The sequence below is a fragment of the Podarcis erhardii genome (assembly GCF_964252035.2).
Source record: "Podarcis erhardii genome assembly, chromosome: 5".
NCBI lineage: Eukaryota > Metazoa > Chordata > Lepidosauria > Squamata > Lacertidae > Podarcis > Podarcis erhardii.
Genome location: NC_138509.1, coordinates 51,824,441 through 51,841,615, shown reverse-complemented (window position 1 = coordinate 51,841,615; position 17,175 = coordinate 51,824,441). Strand labels below are relative to the sequence as shown.

General features: G+C 42.2%; 1 protein-coding gene across 37 annotated transcripts in view; it reads left to right on the top strand.

Moving 5' to 3' along the window:
• Positions 1–7,059: 7,059 nt before the first annotated feature.
• The window catches only part of TCF7L2 (transcription factor 7 like 2), a 203,631-nt gene continuing 193,515 nt past the window's right edge, over positions 7,060–17,175 (top strand). For 5 of the 37 annotated variants that reach the window (XM_081863060.1, XM_081863047.1, XM_081863068.1 and 2 more), the window contains exons 1-3: positions 7,062–8,368; positions 8,772–8,838; positions 9,066–9,190. In XM_081863060.1, the coding sequence (XP_081719186.1) occupies positions 8,180–8,368; positions 8,772–8,838; positions 9,066–9,190 (381 nt within the window). In that variant the 5' untranslated portion in view covers positions 7,062–8,179. Of the gene's footprint in view, positions 8,369–8,771; positions 8,839–9,065; positions 9,191–17,175 lie in introns of all 37 variants that reach the window. The other 32 variants (XM_081863059.1, XM_081863056.1, XM_081863057.1 and 29 more) reach the window with 22 other exon arrangements.

The window sequence follows — 17,175 nt, the reverse complement described above, 5'->3', positions numbered from 1 at the left end:
ACATTTATCTCAGATCAGTTATTATTATCTGCGTAGCCACCTTTCCTGCAAGGAGCTCAGGGACACAAATATTGAACCCACCTTTTAAGCCTCTCAGTAACTTGTAAGGTAGGTTAGGCTGAGTGGTCAAGGGTCACAGACTGAAATGCTACCGATGTCTACTCAGAAGTAAGTCCTGATGAATTGAGTGTGGCTTACTCCCAAGTAAGTGGGTTAGGATTGTAGCCTAAGTGAGTTTCATGGGTGGACTTGAACCTGAGTCTTCTGGATCCTACTCCAACACACTCTCCACTAATCCACACTGGGTCCATGTGTTATGAGTAGCTTAAGTTATGGCTTTGCTTTTAGAGACATGTAAGTGGGATCCATTCCTTTTCCAGTTTCTCCTTGTGTGTGTTGAAGTGAAATACTTTTAAAAATGTATATTGTTCTAATTAAAGTGGTCCATGTGCATGGACTCCTAAACTGTGGTCCATGGAACAGCAGTGGCCCACAAACTTCATTCAGGTGAGCCGTGGTAAATCTGCATTAAATATCATATTGATTTTTAATTGCTGTTTTAGTTTCTTGTATTGTATTTTATAGCATCACAGTCTGATGGAGGAAGTGCAAACTGCAACACAATATTAGAAATAAAAGAAGCCACAAAAATAAAATTAAAAATCATAAAGCACCTAATACAATTGCTACAACAGGACCCTCAGGACCTTGAGTACCGGTAATTCTAAAGTGGTCCATGGGGGAAAAGCTTGGAAACCACTGTCTTATGGAAAGTATTCATATCACTTGATATTTTTTTTAGTATTTCATAATACATGGATGAAGCTGTAGGTGGAAGATACTTTTTAAAGTTGCCTTTTATAAAAAAGACTTTTTGAAAAACAGCACTACAGGAAGGAGGTTAGCGTAAAACATTTCTCCCTGTCATGAAATTGTAATTGTTTGTATTTTCATAGAATCATAGAATTGTAGAGTTGGAAGTGTCCACGAGGGTCATCTAGTCCAACCCCCTGCAGGAATCTTAACATGTGGTCCCCCATCCAATGTGAAACTATACTGGACCCTGCTTAGCTAGCTTTGCAAATGTGCTAGCACTTTTATAGCTCCACCACTTTTAAAATCATTGTCTGTATTATGTCGCATGTAGCTTCAGCTGCGACTTCAAGTGGCAGACTGTGAGTTGCAGAAGTTTACAAAGAACTAAACAAATGCACAAATAAATAAATGAAAAGTGCTAGTATGTTTTTACAGGGAAGAGCATTTAAAAACGGCATTCCTCCAGCAGCAATCTAACAGGTACAGTCCTCTATGAGGACTTTGCCTCTCGGTTGTGCTGCTTGTGTCAGCATTGACACTGCCAGACAGCATTTCAAACTTCAGTAATTGTGATTCCTGTGGGAAAATTAGCCCTTAGTAAGCCTTAACATAGCCCAATAATGCAGGCATCATTAGTGGCTCCGCGGGTTACAGATTTGCTGGGTGTATGGCGAGTCCTTTTCAGCCTGACAGCCATGTTCCCTTCTGAGCATGCCACTGGGTTAGAGGCAAAAACGAGGGGTGTGGGTGGGCAAAAACATTAATGTGTGATGTAACATTCCTTTGTATGGAGGCTCTCTAGATGATGCTCTCTAGATGACGCTCTAGGGAGCCCCCTCTCTCTCCATCCTCCATCCAGGCAGGCAAGAAGCATTATTATAGTATATGTGCTGCCAAAGTGAGCACGGCAAGAAGCATTATCACAGTTGGATAACATAGTCCAGCCAGGCAAAGGACGTGGAAAAGGACCAATGAGAAGGGAAGTCTCAAAGCGGGAGGGGAGAGTCCAGGAGGGCCATGCTTGGCTTACGTTTAGCCCCGAGCCAAAATTTGCTCCTAAGACTTCCTGTCTCAGAATTTGTGCAATTAAACAGCATACTGCATATCAGTTTGTGTCATGCGGTGTTTTTGGGGGGCCTGGCACTGTACCTTTGGAAAATCCTTCCCAGAGATATTTGATTAGCATTCTACTTGCTGTCTTTAAGGTGTGTGCTGAATGCTATTTCATTCTCTCGTGTGCTTTTTGTTAATGTTTGTAAATAGCTGTTTTGCTTCTACCTTTTAGTATGTGTTGTTCAATATTTTATTGTTTTTAAAATTTTGGTTTTAATGATCTATTGGAAGATTGTAAGCTGCTTCAAGCATTGCAAGGAAAGCAAGATATAAATGCTTTAAATCAATCAGTTCGTTCATAATCACAGATGCAATGCTTCAATATGCCTATGTTTGGGCCTGGAACAGAAGTTCCAGCTGATGCAGAAAGCAGAAGCCAGACTGTTGATGGAACTGCCTGGCCAGCAACATGTGACACCATTGTTAATGCAGCTGCCTTGGCTACCCATCTACTACTGAGCTACACAAAGGTGCAACAATCATGCCACCTGGACTTCAGGCTGCTTATATTTATTGACTATGAAAGCACCTTGGTGGTCCAGACAGGGTCACTTCATCAGTTTTAAAAGGCAGCAGTCTAGCATATATAGGAAGAAGTTGTTGAAGTCCATGCCCCAAGCACTTGGGTTTGACATAGCAGCTGCTGGTTAGAATGTGCTTTTCAAATCATATATCACATTGCTCACAAAATGGATTAGTCTGAATTTCCCCTCGAATATTGTATTACTTTGGCTATAGCAAGTTATGCATTTGTTTTCATCTAGGATACAACCTGAGAACTTTGAGCAAACAGGTGTTTCTGATCTCGGTAAGTTTTTGTTTCCTTGTATAAAAAAGTGCTGTAAACCTAAGTGCATTTATCTGGAAGTAAGTCCTACTGAAACCAGTGGCATTTACTTCCAAGTAAATGTGGTTAGATAAGAGTTGTGAAACTGTCAGATATGTAGCATATATACATAGTTTTATATAATACTAAATATTTGATTGCTTCTATAAACTTCTCCCCATTGCAGACGTTAATATGTAAGGATTATTTCCTTAGGATTATTTTCAAAATATGTTTACAAAAGTCATTCTTATCCCACAGTGCTAGCCACAACCACAATGTAAACATGTCTGAAGAATACGGAAAACCATTTCACTTGGTGGAATATATTTTTTAAAAACACGTGTGTTGGTCTTTCCCAAGTTTCCTTGTCCTGTAGTGACCCTGACATCACAAAATGCTTGTGTATGCTTTTACAACACTTCCCCTTATATTAGGTTAAAAAGGTAAAGGGACCCTTGACCATTAGGTCCAGTCGTGACTGACTCTGGGGTTGCAGCGCTCATCTCGCTTTATTGGCCAAGGGAGCCAGCGTACAGCTTCCGGGTCATGTGGCCAGCATGACTAAACCACTTCTGGCGAACCAGAGCAGCACACGGAAACGCCGTTTACCTTCCCGCCAGAGCGGTACCTATTTATCTACTTGCACTTTGACGTGCTTTCGAACTGCTAGGTTGGCAGGAGCAGGGACTGAGCAACAGGAGCTCACCCCGTCGCGGGGATTCGAACCGCCGACCTTCTGATTGGCAAGTCCTAGGCTCTGTGGTTTAACCCACAGCACCACCCACGTCCCTCACACCCAATGGGCATAGTGCAATGTGTGTATATGCACAGACAATTATGATCTTTTGTTAGTAACCTTTGGAGAATGCCGTGTGCATTTGGAGATGCTCTTGTGTGATTCTTGTGCAAGCGGGGAAGCTCTTCAATAATTAGCTACAATGATAAAACTTCAGGAGTATAGAAGCTTGTTAGTCAGTTGTAGTGAAAACAAAAACGTCCCATGGCAATTGCAGAACTGTAAGGCCTACATGCATTACCATGCCATAGTGGCAGCACGGTTACCACTTCTGTGGAGGATGCTTGAAATATTTGTTGGGGTAGCTCTGCCCCCGTCTTCCCTGGGCTACACAAGGCTTAAGTGCCCTGAGGCAAGGCAGAAGCCAGGGTGCCCAGGCCAACTCCTGAAGGGACTGTCAATGGCCTGAGAGAATCCTGGGGTAGCCCCACTTCCATCTTCCTACATCTTAAGGCAAAGAGAAGCCCCGCCTTCAGAGCTACTAGTACCATCAGCTTCTGAAGTCAGACTGCAGATATTTGTAAATTTTCTTTGTGTTAATAATTGGGAATTGCCTTGGGTGCCTTCATAGAAAGGCAGTCTATAAAGGCAATAGCCAACTAAATAATGTATGGGTGACCACATGGCATTCACAGAGCATATGGGAGACTCTCACACCTCTACCACTGATCCTTGGGGCAGCTTAGTGAGTGAACCTTTCCCAAGCGCTTAAGGCAGGCATAGGCAAACTCAGCCCTCCAGATGTTTTGGGACTACAACTTCCATCATCCCTAGCTAGCAAGACCAGTGGTCAGGGATGATGGGAATTGTAGTCTCAAAACATCTGGAGGGCTGAGTTTGCCTATGCCTGACTTAAGGGAATGATGGCATCCACTTTCGGTCAGGATTATGTGCACTCAGAAGCCCTGAATTGAGACCCTTATGTTTAGGATTGAAATGCCATATGAAAAGTGCTTTGTGGGTTGTGTGTCTAGTGCTATCCTGCCCTACTAGCTGTGTAATAAGAATGACATTGGTTTGCCACATTCAGACACAGGAGTATGGCCCTTTCAAAGAAACAAGACCATTCTACTGATGATGCTATGTCTACTCAGAGGTAAGTCACACTGGAGTCAATAGGGTTGCAGCCCCAGGGAGGTTTTTAGGATTGTGGTGGTTATAATGAATGCTTCCTCTTGGGGAATTTTGACACGTCTCTCTGTCTGTAATTATGATTTTGTGTATGTTGTATTTTTAAAACTCTATCTCATTTTGACAATTCCCACTGAAAAGCGGGTTATAAATTTGTATTCAGCTAAGGTTGATTTCAGTGGGTTTAAGTTAGTCATGTTCATTAACTCCAATGGGTTTGCTCTGAGTAGGACATTTCCTACCAGCTGTTGTAAATACCTATCCCTCCGTTTAGCTAGAGCACATGGCTCCATACAGCCAATGAAATATTCAGCATTTGATTATTTTTCTTATATTATCTTGGGGTTAAAAGATATTTAAAAATAAAACAAAACAAAAAGCAACATTGTGAGAAACACTGTCAGTTAAACCCACTTGTTAATATATCAGGTTCATAATACTGATCAGGGGCAATTGACTAGTATGTATCCCAAACATAGTTATTTTTCAGAATGTCTGAAAGCAAGTTGGTCAAAAACCCAGAAGAAAAAGAAACTGTTAAATCCATTTGTACATTGATTTAACAGAGAAGTATTTCATTCTTCTTGTGTGTTTTTTTCTCTGGGTGTCTTGAAATAATCCTTTTTCTGTCTCCATCCTCCCACTTAGACATTGTTCACAGACTTACTTATTTATGAAGTCTGAAGGTTAGTTCCTACCTGCTGAGAGTAATTAGCCCTGTTCTTTGTGTCCTATGCAATCCTGTCTGATTAAATGTACACATTTGTTTTACTTCTTTTCATGTCCCTTTTCTCTTTACTCCTGTTTTCCTGATTGCAAGTTGCCGTGATTCTTTTTTTATTAAAAAAATCTATTTTGCCTGCATCTTTCCTTTAGTATGCAAATTTCTATGTGAACTTATGGTATATATATATGCTGTGTCAATCGCTGTTTTATTATTTTTCATTCATGTTCCCCAGAGCAGACAGTTTTAGGGAATACCGGTATCTCCCGCCCTCTAAATTGTCTAAATATTGCATGACAGATTGGCTTTGTTTTGGAAGCCCTTTAAGATCCAGTGGTTCTTAGTAAGAGCAGCAGGTTATGCTTCTTCTTGTGTGTGTGTGGAATGCTTGGATTTAGTACAGCCTATACTTTTTTCTTTTTCTTTTTGACACCATTTCTATTAGGCAATTTACTAATTCCCCTTGAATTTACTCCGTGTGTGTCTTTCTCTCCCGCTCCCCCCTCCTTCCCGTCTCCTCTTTTGTTCCTTGGCCCATGTTAAAGTTTCCAATTGACTCCTCCATTGTTACAATTTGTCACTGCTGGAAGATCAATTTGTTTTACTCCCCTCATCAGCACAGTAGAATCGGGTGCCAGATGTCTTTCTTTCTTTTCTTTTCTTTTCCCTTTTTTAAAAAAGCAGCCACATTATTCTTCTGCTCCCAGTTTGCGCCTGTTTGGAGCCTGATCGCTGGCTGGTAACTGGAAAAGAATGTTCTGTTGCGCATTCCTGAACTGCATCCCCACCCTCCTCCTCCTCCTCCGCCCACCCTCCCCCAATAATCTATATTTGGCAATTCATTTACTAGCCTGCTTTGGGGACCACACAGTTGGATCACACACAGAGAAACAAGCGCTATTTTCTGTCCCCTAGAGCCAGTGCGTTTTTGCTTGTTTGTTTGTTTTCTTTTTCCTGGAGGAGCGAGCGAGGGGAGCCGGGTGGCGGGACGCGCAAGCAAGAGCGGCCAACGGAGGCTTCGCACCTCGAGTCTCGCAGCCCTTGATTCTCCCGCGCCACAATTAACTTCTTCCCATTCAACCGCTCTCTGCCAATCTCCACCAGCCCCAGTCGGGAGGGGGGGGTGGGGTGGGCAGCGGCGGATGGTGCTGAGCCATCCCTCCCTCTCGTTGTTTGGGGAGGCGACGCCTAAACCCTCTCCAGGAAAAGGGCTCTGGCACACTTTGCCCCGGCGCTCGCAAGGCTCCGAGCCCCGCGGAACCCGGCCGATCTTCCTTCCGAGGAGGAGACCTACGGAGGAGGGCGCCGGGCGGCTCCTACCCAAGGCCCGAGGAGGAAACCCCTCCGGAGCCAGGGACACTTTCTTGCCGAGAAGCTGCGCGCAGGGCGCTGCGCGCGCGCGCCTTCCCCAGCCGCGCTCCTACAGGAGCAGCTTTCAAGTCCCAGGCAAACTCTGCTCAGAGGGGAGAGGGGGGCGCCCTGGGGAGGCGCCCTCTGCCTCGGCTGCTGCCCTGGCTCAGCTATACTCACGAGGTTTATCTCCAATAAACTTCCTAGCTGCTCAGGACAGCAACATACATAAATATATATTTGAGTGCAGCCATGTAAATATCTCAGGGACAAACAGTTCCGTCCTGGAGCCCGCTTACTGGGACGGAAATCGCAACGGGGCTTACTTTCAAGTAAACGCGCAGAGGTTAGCAGCCCCAACTGCGGTGCTCCGCGTGTGAAAGTTGACGGCTCAACAAATTGCACCGCTGCTTCTAGCCTATTTTTGCGCGCAAATGCACAACTGAGGCACAGTGCCATTTTCTTTTAATTGCGTGTGTGTGTGTTTAGCCTGTGTTTTCTTTCCTCTGGGTCATTTCTCTCTACGCCCCTCTCTCCTATTTTCGCATTGTCTGCACTGGACCATTCCCTTCTTTCTTCCTTCCTTCCTCCCTCGTCTACCCCGCTCCTGGCTCTCGCTCCCTCTCCCTCTCCAAAAAGGATCATTGTTAGTTTCTCCGCTCCCCCCCTCCTCCTGTTTATTTATGCACACGTCATTGGGGAGCCCCCGCCCCCTCCTGCATCTCATTAAGTGCCTAGTGTGTTTCTTTTTCCCTGTCAATAATCCTGGATCCCAGACTTCTCCGTTCCTCCGGATTTCGATCCCCCTTTTTCTATCTGTCAATCAGCGCCGCCTTTGAACTGAAAAGCTCTCAGTCTAACTTCAACTCACTCAAATCCGAGCGGCACAGGCTCCCTATATCTGCGGCTTCTACCCCCCCTTTTTTACAGCTGACTTGTTGTTTGGTTTGTTTGCTGCAATTTTTTTATAGTTCCCCCCTCCCCCGTCTCTCCCTCCCTCCCTCCTTATATAATTTTTTTATTATTAATTTTGTGTGTGTCTACCCGCGTGTGTCTGTGCGCGCGCTTTACACGCTGATCTGATCTTCGGAAGAAAAGAGAGAGAGAGAGAGAGAGAAAATCCAGAAGAAGGAAAAGAAGAAACCCAAAGTCACTGGTGCAAAAGGAAAGGAGAAGGGACACTGCCCTCCCCTCTTCCTCCTCCTCCCTCTTTTCCCCTCCCCAGGAGGAAAGAAAAGGAAAAGGAAAAAACTTTCACCTTGGACTTTTTTTAAAACAAAAAATTGTAAACTTCCCCCTTTTCTTTCTTTCTTTTTTTAATCCTTCCCCCTTTTTCCTCCCCCCCCTTTCCCCTTCTTCTCTCCCTCCCCTCCCCTCTGTCCTTGCAAAATTGCTGCTGGTGGGGTAAGTCAGGAGGAAAATGCCGCAACTAAATGGCGGTGGAGGGGACGATTTGGGGGCGAACGATGAATTGATCTCTTTTAAAGACGAAGGGGAGCAAGAAGAGAAGATTTCGGAGAACTCGTCGGCGGAGAGGGATTTAGCCGATGTCAAATCGTCGCTAGTCAATGAAACAGAAACGAATCAAAACAGCTCTTCAGACTCGGAGGTAAGGAGACCCCCCCTCGCCCCGCCGCCGCTCTTTGCAGCACACCTGCCTTACTCCACCTTGGGGGTTCCCGGGGAGACGGGATGCAAGAAGTTGGGGGTGGGGGTGGGGAGAAGAGAGAAAAATGCCATGGAGGGGGTGGGGGAACTGAGCTTTCGCCCGGAGTTGCAACTCTGTTTCTTATAGTATGGTCGGCGACTGCCCTGTTGCTTCTCTGGTGGGTTCAGTTATCTCTGTATTTTCCGTATCAAGTTTTGCACAAACTTCTAACTTGTTCTCTCCCCCTTCTCTTTTTCTCTCTCCTCCTTCCTTCTTTTATTTCCCCAAACTGCCTCATTCATCTACTCTCCCGGTGCCCTTTTATTTTATTTTTTGGCTATTTTCCACCCTCTTTTGATCCAAGGCGGAGAGGCGGCCCCCGCCTAGGTCCGAAAGTTTCAGAGATAAATCCAGAGAAAGTTTAGAGGAAGGTAAGTTGTGCTTGATGGCTCCATCCCACCCACCCCCTTCCCCTTCCCCTTTCCAGGGTGGTGGAGGGGGGGGGAGAGCGCGCGGAGCTGGAGCACCCCCAAAACCGTGCTCTCCGTTTGCGCAAAGAAATGCTCTTCCAAGTTTCGCGAAGCACTTTTTCTAACCGTGATTTCCCCCCTGCTTTCTGTTTTCTCTCTCCTTGTGCCTCGTTCCCCCGCCATGTTAGCTGCGAAAAGGCAAGATGGAGGGTTGTTCAAGGGCCCACCATATCCTGGGTATCCCTTTATAATGATCCCCGACCTGACCGGCCCCTACCTTCCCAATGGCTCCCTCTCGCCCACGGCAAGAACGGTAAGTCGAACGTGTGCATATGTACAGAGATACAGTATATATCTGGAAATGCGAGCTGTGTTTTCCGCGCATTTGCGTCCCCCACCCGCCCAGGTCCCCCTGCCGCCTGTGCCGCCCGCCCCCTCCGCTCCCGGCCGCCGCGGCGCTGCCTGAAACTTTCCAAAACTTTTGCGCCTTCCGCTGCCTGCGCGCCGAGGGGGCGGGGGGAGGGCAGAGAAAGGGGCTGTTTACACTTCGCCATGTTGATTCCTTTACTTTCAGTTTTGGGGCTTCGGGGCTTCGGCCTGGGACTTGGCAGGGCGAAGGGCACCCGGAGTCCCAGCTCCCGCTTTTGAATCCCCCCCCCCCGCGCCCAGCAAGCGAGCCTCCTCCGCTCTCCTTCCCACAAAACTCTTTTTGCGATTCCTATCGCGCTCTGTTTTCCTTCTCCGCTCTCGAGTGGCGACTGGGTTTCCTTTCTCTCCCCTCCCCCTTTCCTTGCCTCCCCCTTTTAACCCTTTGCTCGCTTGCTGAAACCTTCCCGAGTTACTAATTTACTGGCAGCGTTGCCATCGAGTGATTAATTGGTGTAAAATCTTATCCGGGTTTTGTTTTTGTTTAAAAAACTTTAGGACTCTTTGTGTTTAAAAGATTTAAAGGGTGGCAGTTAACTATAGACAGCTTTCTCCCCCATCCCCAGTTTTCTCTTCCTTCTATTCTGTGTAAGAATTTTTTGGCATCTTTCTTTTGGAAGGGGCGAGAAATTTTTATTTTCATTCCTTGGCACACTGGCTTTCCTTAAAGTCACCAGCTTCCATTTAAATAGATCACATGTATGGCTTCCATAAGAAGATAGTGGATGTGGCCCCCATGTTTATTGTGTTGGGAAGAAAATATCGAAGCTATATATATATATATATATATATATATATATATATATATATATATGAAGTTGTGCTTGGCTCAGCAGAGTCAGGACATAGTATAGAAAAGGCAAATGCAATCCTGCAAACAGACACTGCCTTCCCATTAACAAACAAAAGTTAAAAGCATTATATAAAGAAACAAGCCTTCACTTGAAAGGAATATATATTTGTATTCCAAAACAACTGGGCTCATCTGGAAGAATATGTGTACTTTAAGACCTTTTGGTGTGACAGGAGGACCCGAAGGTGTGGCAGTATGAATGGAGGGAATAAGTTTCTTGTAGCCCTCAGACTGGTTTTGTTAAAACTTTTGGGAGGTGTGAGGTGTTGGTCACTGCCCTCCTCACACATCCTCGTGGATTTATGCCAGCTCTACTTCCTCTGCCCAACCATAATACAATCTTCATTAACATTGTTTCAAATACAACTTTTTTTTTTTAAAAAAAAGCCAGTTCCCCTAGGGAATGCAGGATTTGTATACATTTTATTTGTTATCTCATTTTCTATTGCATCTTTTAACTGAAGTGATTCTTTCCCAACCTATCCACTTAATTCTCTCTCCTCCAAACTACTGTTTGAATTCTCACTTCTTTTCTTTTAACTTGGTCATTTGAGGCAGCTATTTGAAATACAAGTTCCACTGTTAGGTAGCTGCTGAATCTGTTTCTAGACTATGGGATGTTTTCAATGTGTCCAGTCTACAATTGTTTTTAAAATGTCAGATCAGGCTTGTTTTTACTTAAAGTCCAAATTCAGATTACAAATTACAGGGGGAAAGATGACAAAATAGTGTTTACTTGTGTATTTTTAAATGTTTTCAAGGATGAGGTTAACCCAGTCAAGATATTTTATAATTTACTTTTATTTTGGGGCTATGGTCATAGCAAGGAGACATTTTTGTAACCGCAGTTTTAGCATAATGGAAAAGAAAGGTGACTGGATTTTGTAATTGGAGAGGTGATGGGACAGGTAAAACATCTTATATGTTGGTAGGCATAGAGTGTTTGTTTTGTGGTTATTTTAATTATGTACTATGAAAGCATAACCTTTTAAAATTATTCCTCAGAGTGGTTTCTGTTCAAAATAGAAATAATTTTGCAAATTTAAATTAGTGGGGCTGATGAGCATTAGGGGAAAAAATTCCCCTGGAAAAAAAAGAATTTTATATTTATTTACATCTTTGTCTAGAAGCACTTAGGATTTAATATTGATGCAGTCCATTACCTTTTGAAATGAGTGGGAACTATTTGTATCGAGATTTTGAATAGATGTTTGATCAGGGCCCCAGAGTAGTTATTAGTTAATGGAGAAAATTCTTCTTGGCCATATTTAAACATTCTCTTTCTAATAACAACACACTGTTACAGTGAATTCATTTCATTGTATAAAAATATATTATTTTATTGATATAACAGGTGACCTTGTTCCTTAGCATCATATGGATTCAAAAGACATTTTCCATATTCAGTAGGCAATTTGCACATAAGCCAACAGCATATTTTGGGCCCTTTCTTCTATTCCCAATGATTTGTAGAGTTTACATTTGTGAAAGCAAGATAAATTATGGTTTAAAGAGAACCCATTATTCGTTTATGGTACAAACCAGGATGATTAAATATTACAAAGGATTTATTCATTTTATACTGTTCAAGGTGTATTCCTGTAATTTGGCTGTTCTTTTTAACTCAAAGGTGTAAGTAAATAAATAATATTGAGTCTTACACATAGGTAGAATTATCACACAGGATTATGAGCTCATGAACCATATTTTTTACTGAAGGTTAAACAAGTTGTTTTGCAATATTGTTTCCTCCTTTTTGGTTTAGGTTTTTTTATTTTTATTTAGAGGAATATTTGTTGTTCTCATATGCAACCTTCAGTTCTTAGAAATACATAAGCTGAACACTGATTTCCAATTTTCTGCTTTAAGAAATGTAAAGAATTATGAAGTATCGTTAAATCTGCTTATGATGAATAATACATTACTTTAGGAATATTGCTTTAATTGCCAAAGAGTCCATAAAGCTTGTTAGCAACAATTTTATTTTAAAATGACAAAAGATTATTCTACATAATGCTAATTTTGCTTTTGCTAAAGTAATGTGCCTGGCTCTGAAGAGGACCAATATGCAGTAAGGAGAGCTCTGTTAGAAATGAAATAATGAATTAAAGAATACACTTGTGTAGGCAATGTGGTAGTGGTTGCAATAGAATTTAATAGAAGAACAATTAAGTAGTTAGATGTAATTCTGGTTATGAACATACTGTTAATTTGCTTTTTGTGGGGGAGATTTGTCTCACGGTGCTGAGTTCTTTCACAGTGCTCATCTTTCATTTCAACCTGAATCTAAAATGATTAGTGTAGGAAAATATGGAAGTGATATGGCTTGTGATCTGGTAAATGCCCATTAATGGAAATATTTTAAAATAATGCATTGGAAAATGTATTTTCTCCCTTTTATTTCCTGAAGTACATAATCTTCTGCACAAGAATGTAGATCCTGGTGCACGAAGAGTTAATGGTATTCTCCCCCCCCCCCCTTGTTTCCTCTGTCTTGAATTGTTTTGACAACACTTTTCAAAAGTGTGACATTTGGAGCCCCTGCAATACAATGTAATATTACTGTAATTACACAGGTCATTACATTTTAAATAGAGAACAATGGAATGCTTATCATGCTGAAAAACAAAGAACAGGTGTTCCTGCCCTTCTTTGGTATTTATGCTAATTTGTTTTTTCATCTTCCTTAGAAATATTTATTGCTCTGCACGGTTAAGATTTCTGCTTCCAATGTGATGGTTTGATTCCTGACTAATCTTTAAGGTTGAGGGCTTAGTTGATTTTTGAAATAAGGGTTATGGTGTTAAACTAGTTGGATGTTCACAAGGTACATACAGTTTTCATATGTCAGCCTGTTTGCGCTTCATGGCAGAGATAAGCTATTCATTGAATTGTACCATTCACCTTCTTGATGGCTTTAAAACAACAATGAAGTCCCCCCCCCAACTGTGTAGAAACAAGCTTTTCTCAGGCGATGATCTTCTGACACCAATCAAATGAAGCACGGGAGTCTGAAAACCTCTCACTTCTTAGTCCAGTTAGAACGCTGTTTCTGCTTTGCAAGTGGCTTGCGAAATATATCATAGCAACTAGCATTAGCTTTGTTAACTTCTTTTTTTTTAAAAAAAGGCATTTAAACTTCTCCAGCATGATTTTAAGGTTGCAGAGAGAGAATCAGTGAATTTTAATAGCCAGTCCTCCTTTGGAAGTGGAATGCAAGCTTGTGAGCTCAAAGAAGTAAAAGTTTGACGCTTCTGATGGCAAAATTTGCAGCATCTCTTTGTGTGAGGGTCCCAAATATTGCCTTTTGTTGTGAGGCAATGCTAAGATGTAGTATTTTAAAATAAGTATACTAAGATTTGGCTCTTGATTTGAAAGTTCCAATTTTCATGGATTCATAAGAAAATGCTAACCCTCCCCTTTTTTTAAAAAAAAAAAGCAGAATAGAGAAAGGACAACTGTAGGGGGTTTTTTTGCCTTTTTTTTTTTTTGCATGCATCTGTGTGTTTCCACACTGCACCATGACTAAAACTGTAAGGCCCCCCATTTCCAGCTGTCTGGTAGTTATGTGGAAGTTGGATTATTGGCTGTTAAGCATGAGACAACCTGGATTTAGCAAATGCTTTCCTGAACAGGGGAGTAGGTGACTGTTTGCGGGGGGGGGGGGTGGATTTGAGGGGAGAAAACATTTGTGAGGCACTTTGTGGTTGCTCTTGAAACATGCATGCTGCCCCAATAAAATGAAGAAGGGATGCACTCTTTGGGTCAGAGTGCATCTAGTTTCCAACAAAAGAGCCCTTGCAGATAAGAGGGCATGGATGTCTGTTTTTGTAAGTGCATTCAGGGATGTAGGTGGAATTAGAATGTTCTCCTTCCCACACCTTACCTGTTGTGGGAACTTTTTGTTTCTTGCTTGCTCCAGACTTTTTAACTGCTGCAGCTGCAGCTGCTGGATTGTTTGCATAGTAAGAGAGTTTGTACTCACCCAAGCCTTTGTGTGTGTGATGTGTGTGTGTATTCTCTTTGTACTGAGCTATGGCAAATATGCAGGCAGAGCCTTGCCCGCTGACTCGTAATTGGGCATGTTTGTGAAGGAAATGGTTAATTTTACAACCAAAGGCAAACTTGCACCTCAACAGGTCTGCTGAAAGAAATGTGCCACAGTCATTTGCTGGCAGGCAGCGAAGGGTCATAAATCTACAGGGTTTATTTACAGCCTATAACACTTATGAATGTTAAGATATTTGACGCCACGCTGGCCTTATAATATCCAAGGTCCACAGACACTGGCAGTGGGTCAGGTTTCTTTCACTAATTATAAGCAATGAGAGATGGGGAAATTGGGGAAATAAACCCATGAAAAGCTTAGATTGTTTTGGGGGGGCTGGTGGGAGTTTGGTGTTTGTTCTCCTAACTGCACGGCTGGCCTTTTCCTATGATTCAGAATTAATGCTTGAAATACTGAGGGGCAATGTGTAGTGGCTTAAGCAAACCTTTCGCACAGCCTGCATTCTTTATCAACGTGCTCGCAGTCTTGTGTAGGATATCTAGACAGGAACCCTGCAAAATATTTCCCAGAATACTTTCAAAGAAACCTGATATAACCCTGAATATATTTGTTGTAGCTGAGAGGGGGGGAGAATTGCCATGCCTGAATTAATAAACAAGTTACATTAGGCTATATTTAACAGATGTATGTTTATGATTGATCTCTGTCTTTCTTTCTTGAAATAAAGCAAGAAAGTGGCACTTCAATAAGAATATCTAGATAGCAGACAGATGATACATTTTTCATTTCAAAGTCTGGTTTTAAATTACGTGCCTACCTCCCCACCCGTTATTTTAGAGAACTGAATAAAATCTGGGTTTCTAGAGGGGACAGATCAGGAGAGAAAATACATTAGGAAAAAAAAGTGTATCTGGGAAAGAATGTGGTAAAATCCAGAGGCCAGGAGCAAATAAGGAAGAATGCTAGTGTGTAGGGGGTGCTTGAAAAAAATATTGTTGAGATCAGCTGCTAAAGGGGAAGCTGGGCATCTAGGGAATGATTGGCTCATGTGTCAGGAAAGTCTTTGGGGCCAAGGCGAAGCATCACTTGAGGGGCCCCCTCTCTTGTTCTCCCTGTATTAAACAAGTGCATTGTTTAAATGCTTTTAAATGCAAGAGTGCTTTTCTCTTAATCTATATGATGATGCTTCTTTTTTTTTAAAAAAAAGCCAAACCCTAAATGATAAAAATAGGCCAAAGGATAAATCAGGGTTTTTAAATAAGTCATAGGAATATATTCCCCCACCTCAGCAGTCTAGTTAGGTGCATTATTACATTCAACTTAGAGATACTAATTTGGGAAAGGGAGTATGGGAAGAATACATATATTGGTTTTCTCCCATATGTTTTTACCCCCTTCCATTTAAAATACTGAGTCATTTCCCCCTGCAAAATATAAAATTGTATTTTTTTTTTAAAAAAAAACCCCAACAACTTTCCACTAGTAAATGTTCAAGAAGCCTAGGACATAATGTTTTATGAATTTTCCTAACCAGTAGAGTTCTGTAACTTATTAGCCCCTAGGGATAAATCTGAATCCCTTAACACCACATTACAGAGGTGATGTGGTAGGACCTTTTAGCAGGTTATCAACAGTGGTGTTTGTCTGTTTCCCAAGAGAATTCATTCATTTGCAACTCCCTGTTTAATTCCAGGTTGGCACTTGGTCTGTTCTTTTGTGTGTTTTTGTTCAAGTACTCCAAAAGCTTGATCCTTATTATTCTTGAAGCTGTACACAGTCAAGCAGGCAGCCATGAATGAGTTAAGTTGCTAGCTAAACTTTGGCTTGGGGAAGAGAAATTTGGGGGCCTGGTTGGCATTAACAGGGTACAGCACATTTTACAGAGCTTAATTAGTACGAACTGTAATTGTTTGTGGTCTGCCAGGAGGAGTAATGTGCAGGAAAAGTGGAGTCGTTCTTTTGCAGTCTTCAGTTTTAAAACGATAAATCACTTGCATATTTGTGCAATGATTCAAATGGAGCTGAGACCTCTCCATCTCAACATGTGGTAAATTGTAAAGTCAATGAATTGCAGATGTAGGCTACAGTCTGTGTGTGTGTGTGTGTGTGTGTGTGTGTGTGTGAAATGCAGAATGAATGGGAAAGAATGACAGTATAAATATTTACTGAGAAGATAACTGAGCTTTAACTTGCTAGGCCAATTATGAAGTACTAGCCAGTTGTTTTGTTTTTAGCCATTTGTTTTAGCTTTAAATAAATTAAATCAAGGTTAGGGGCACTATTAGCCTTGATGAACACTGCTGATCCTCGAGAAACAATGGCTTTCTTGCACAGGACCGTGAAACAATTGGATTTAGTAGAAATTGGTTCACTACTATCACTGGCAGCCTAAGTAAAATAACAAGGGAAGGGGCACCGAAAATGCTTCTGCAACAAAACCTTTAACGAGAGATGTAGACAAGTTTGTGTCTCTCTTAGAGAATATACTACCAGTTTGTAAGAGATCTGTTTCTACATTCCTTGCACACCCAGAAGTCTCATCAACTTCACTGAGACTTCCTGCTTGAATAAGGAAGGCATAAAGACCATGTCTTTCATTTTTAGCATGTTTGAAATGCTCAATGACCCCATTGTTTGCATCTCAGTTATCCAGAGCTACTTGTTAGCTTGATTTAGGCCCCATTTACACAGCCAAATAGCGCCAGTGTTTCTCCCTCCACCCCTTGTGTTGGTTAGTTAGAAAGGTATATCCAGATAATTTAAATCAGGGCAACTTTTCTGGGCACAAGTAGCAATATCTTCACTGGTAGCAGACTGGTCATAATCACAGATACTGTTGCTCATTGCCTTTCTCAGTGGTAATTGAGTTTTGGTTTTCTCTTCTACTTGATGGTATTTGTTTATCTTTGGAAATGTAAACATTCTTCCCTGAAGTAAACAAGTTACAAGCACAATGAGTAATTACTCTTGGGCTTAACTGCATGTACCCTCCAATGATGACTTAACTATT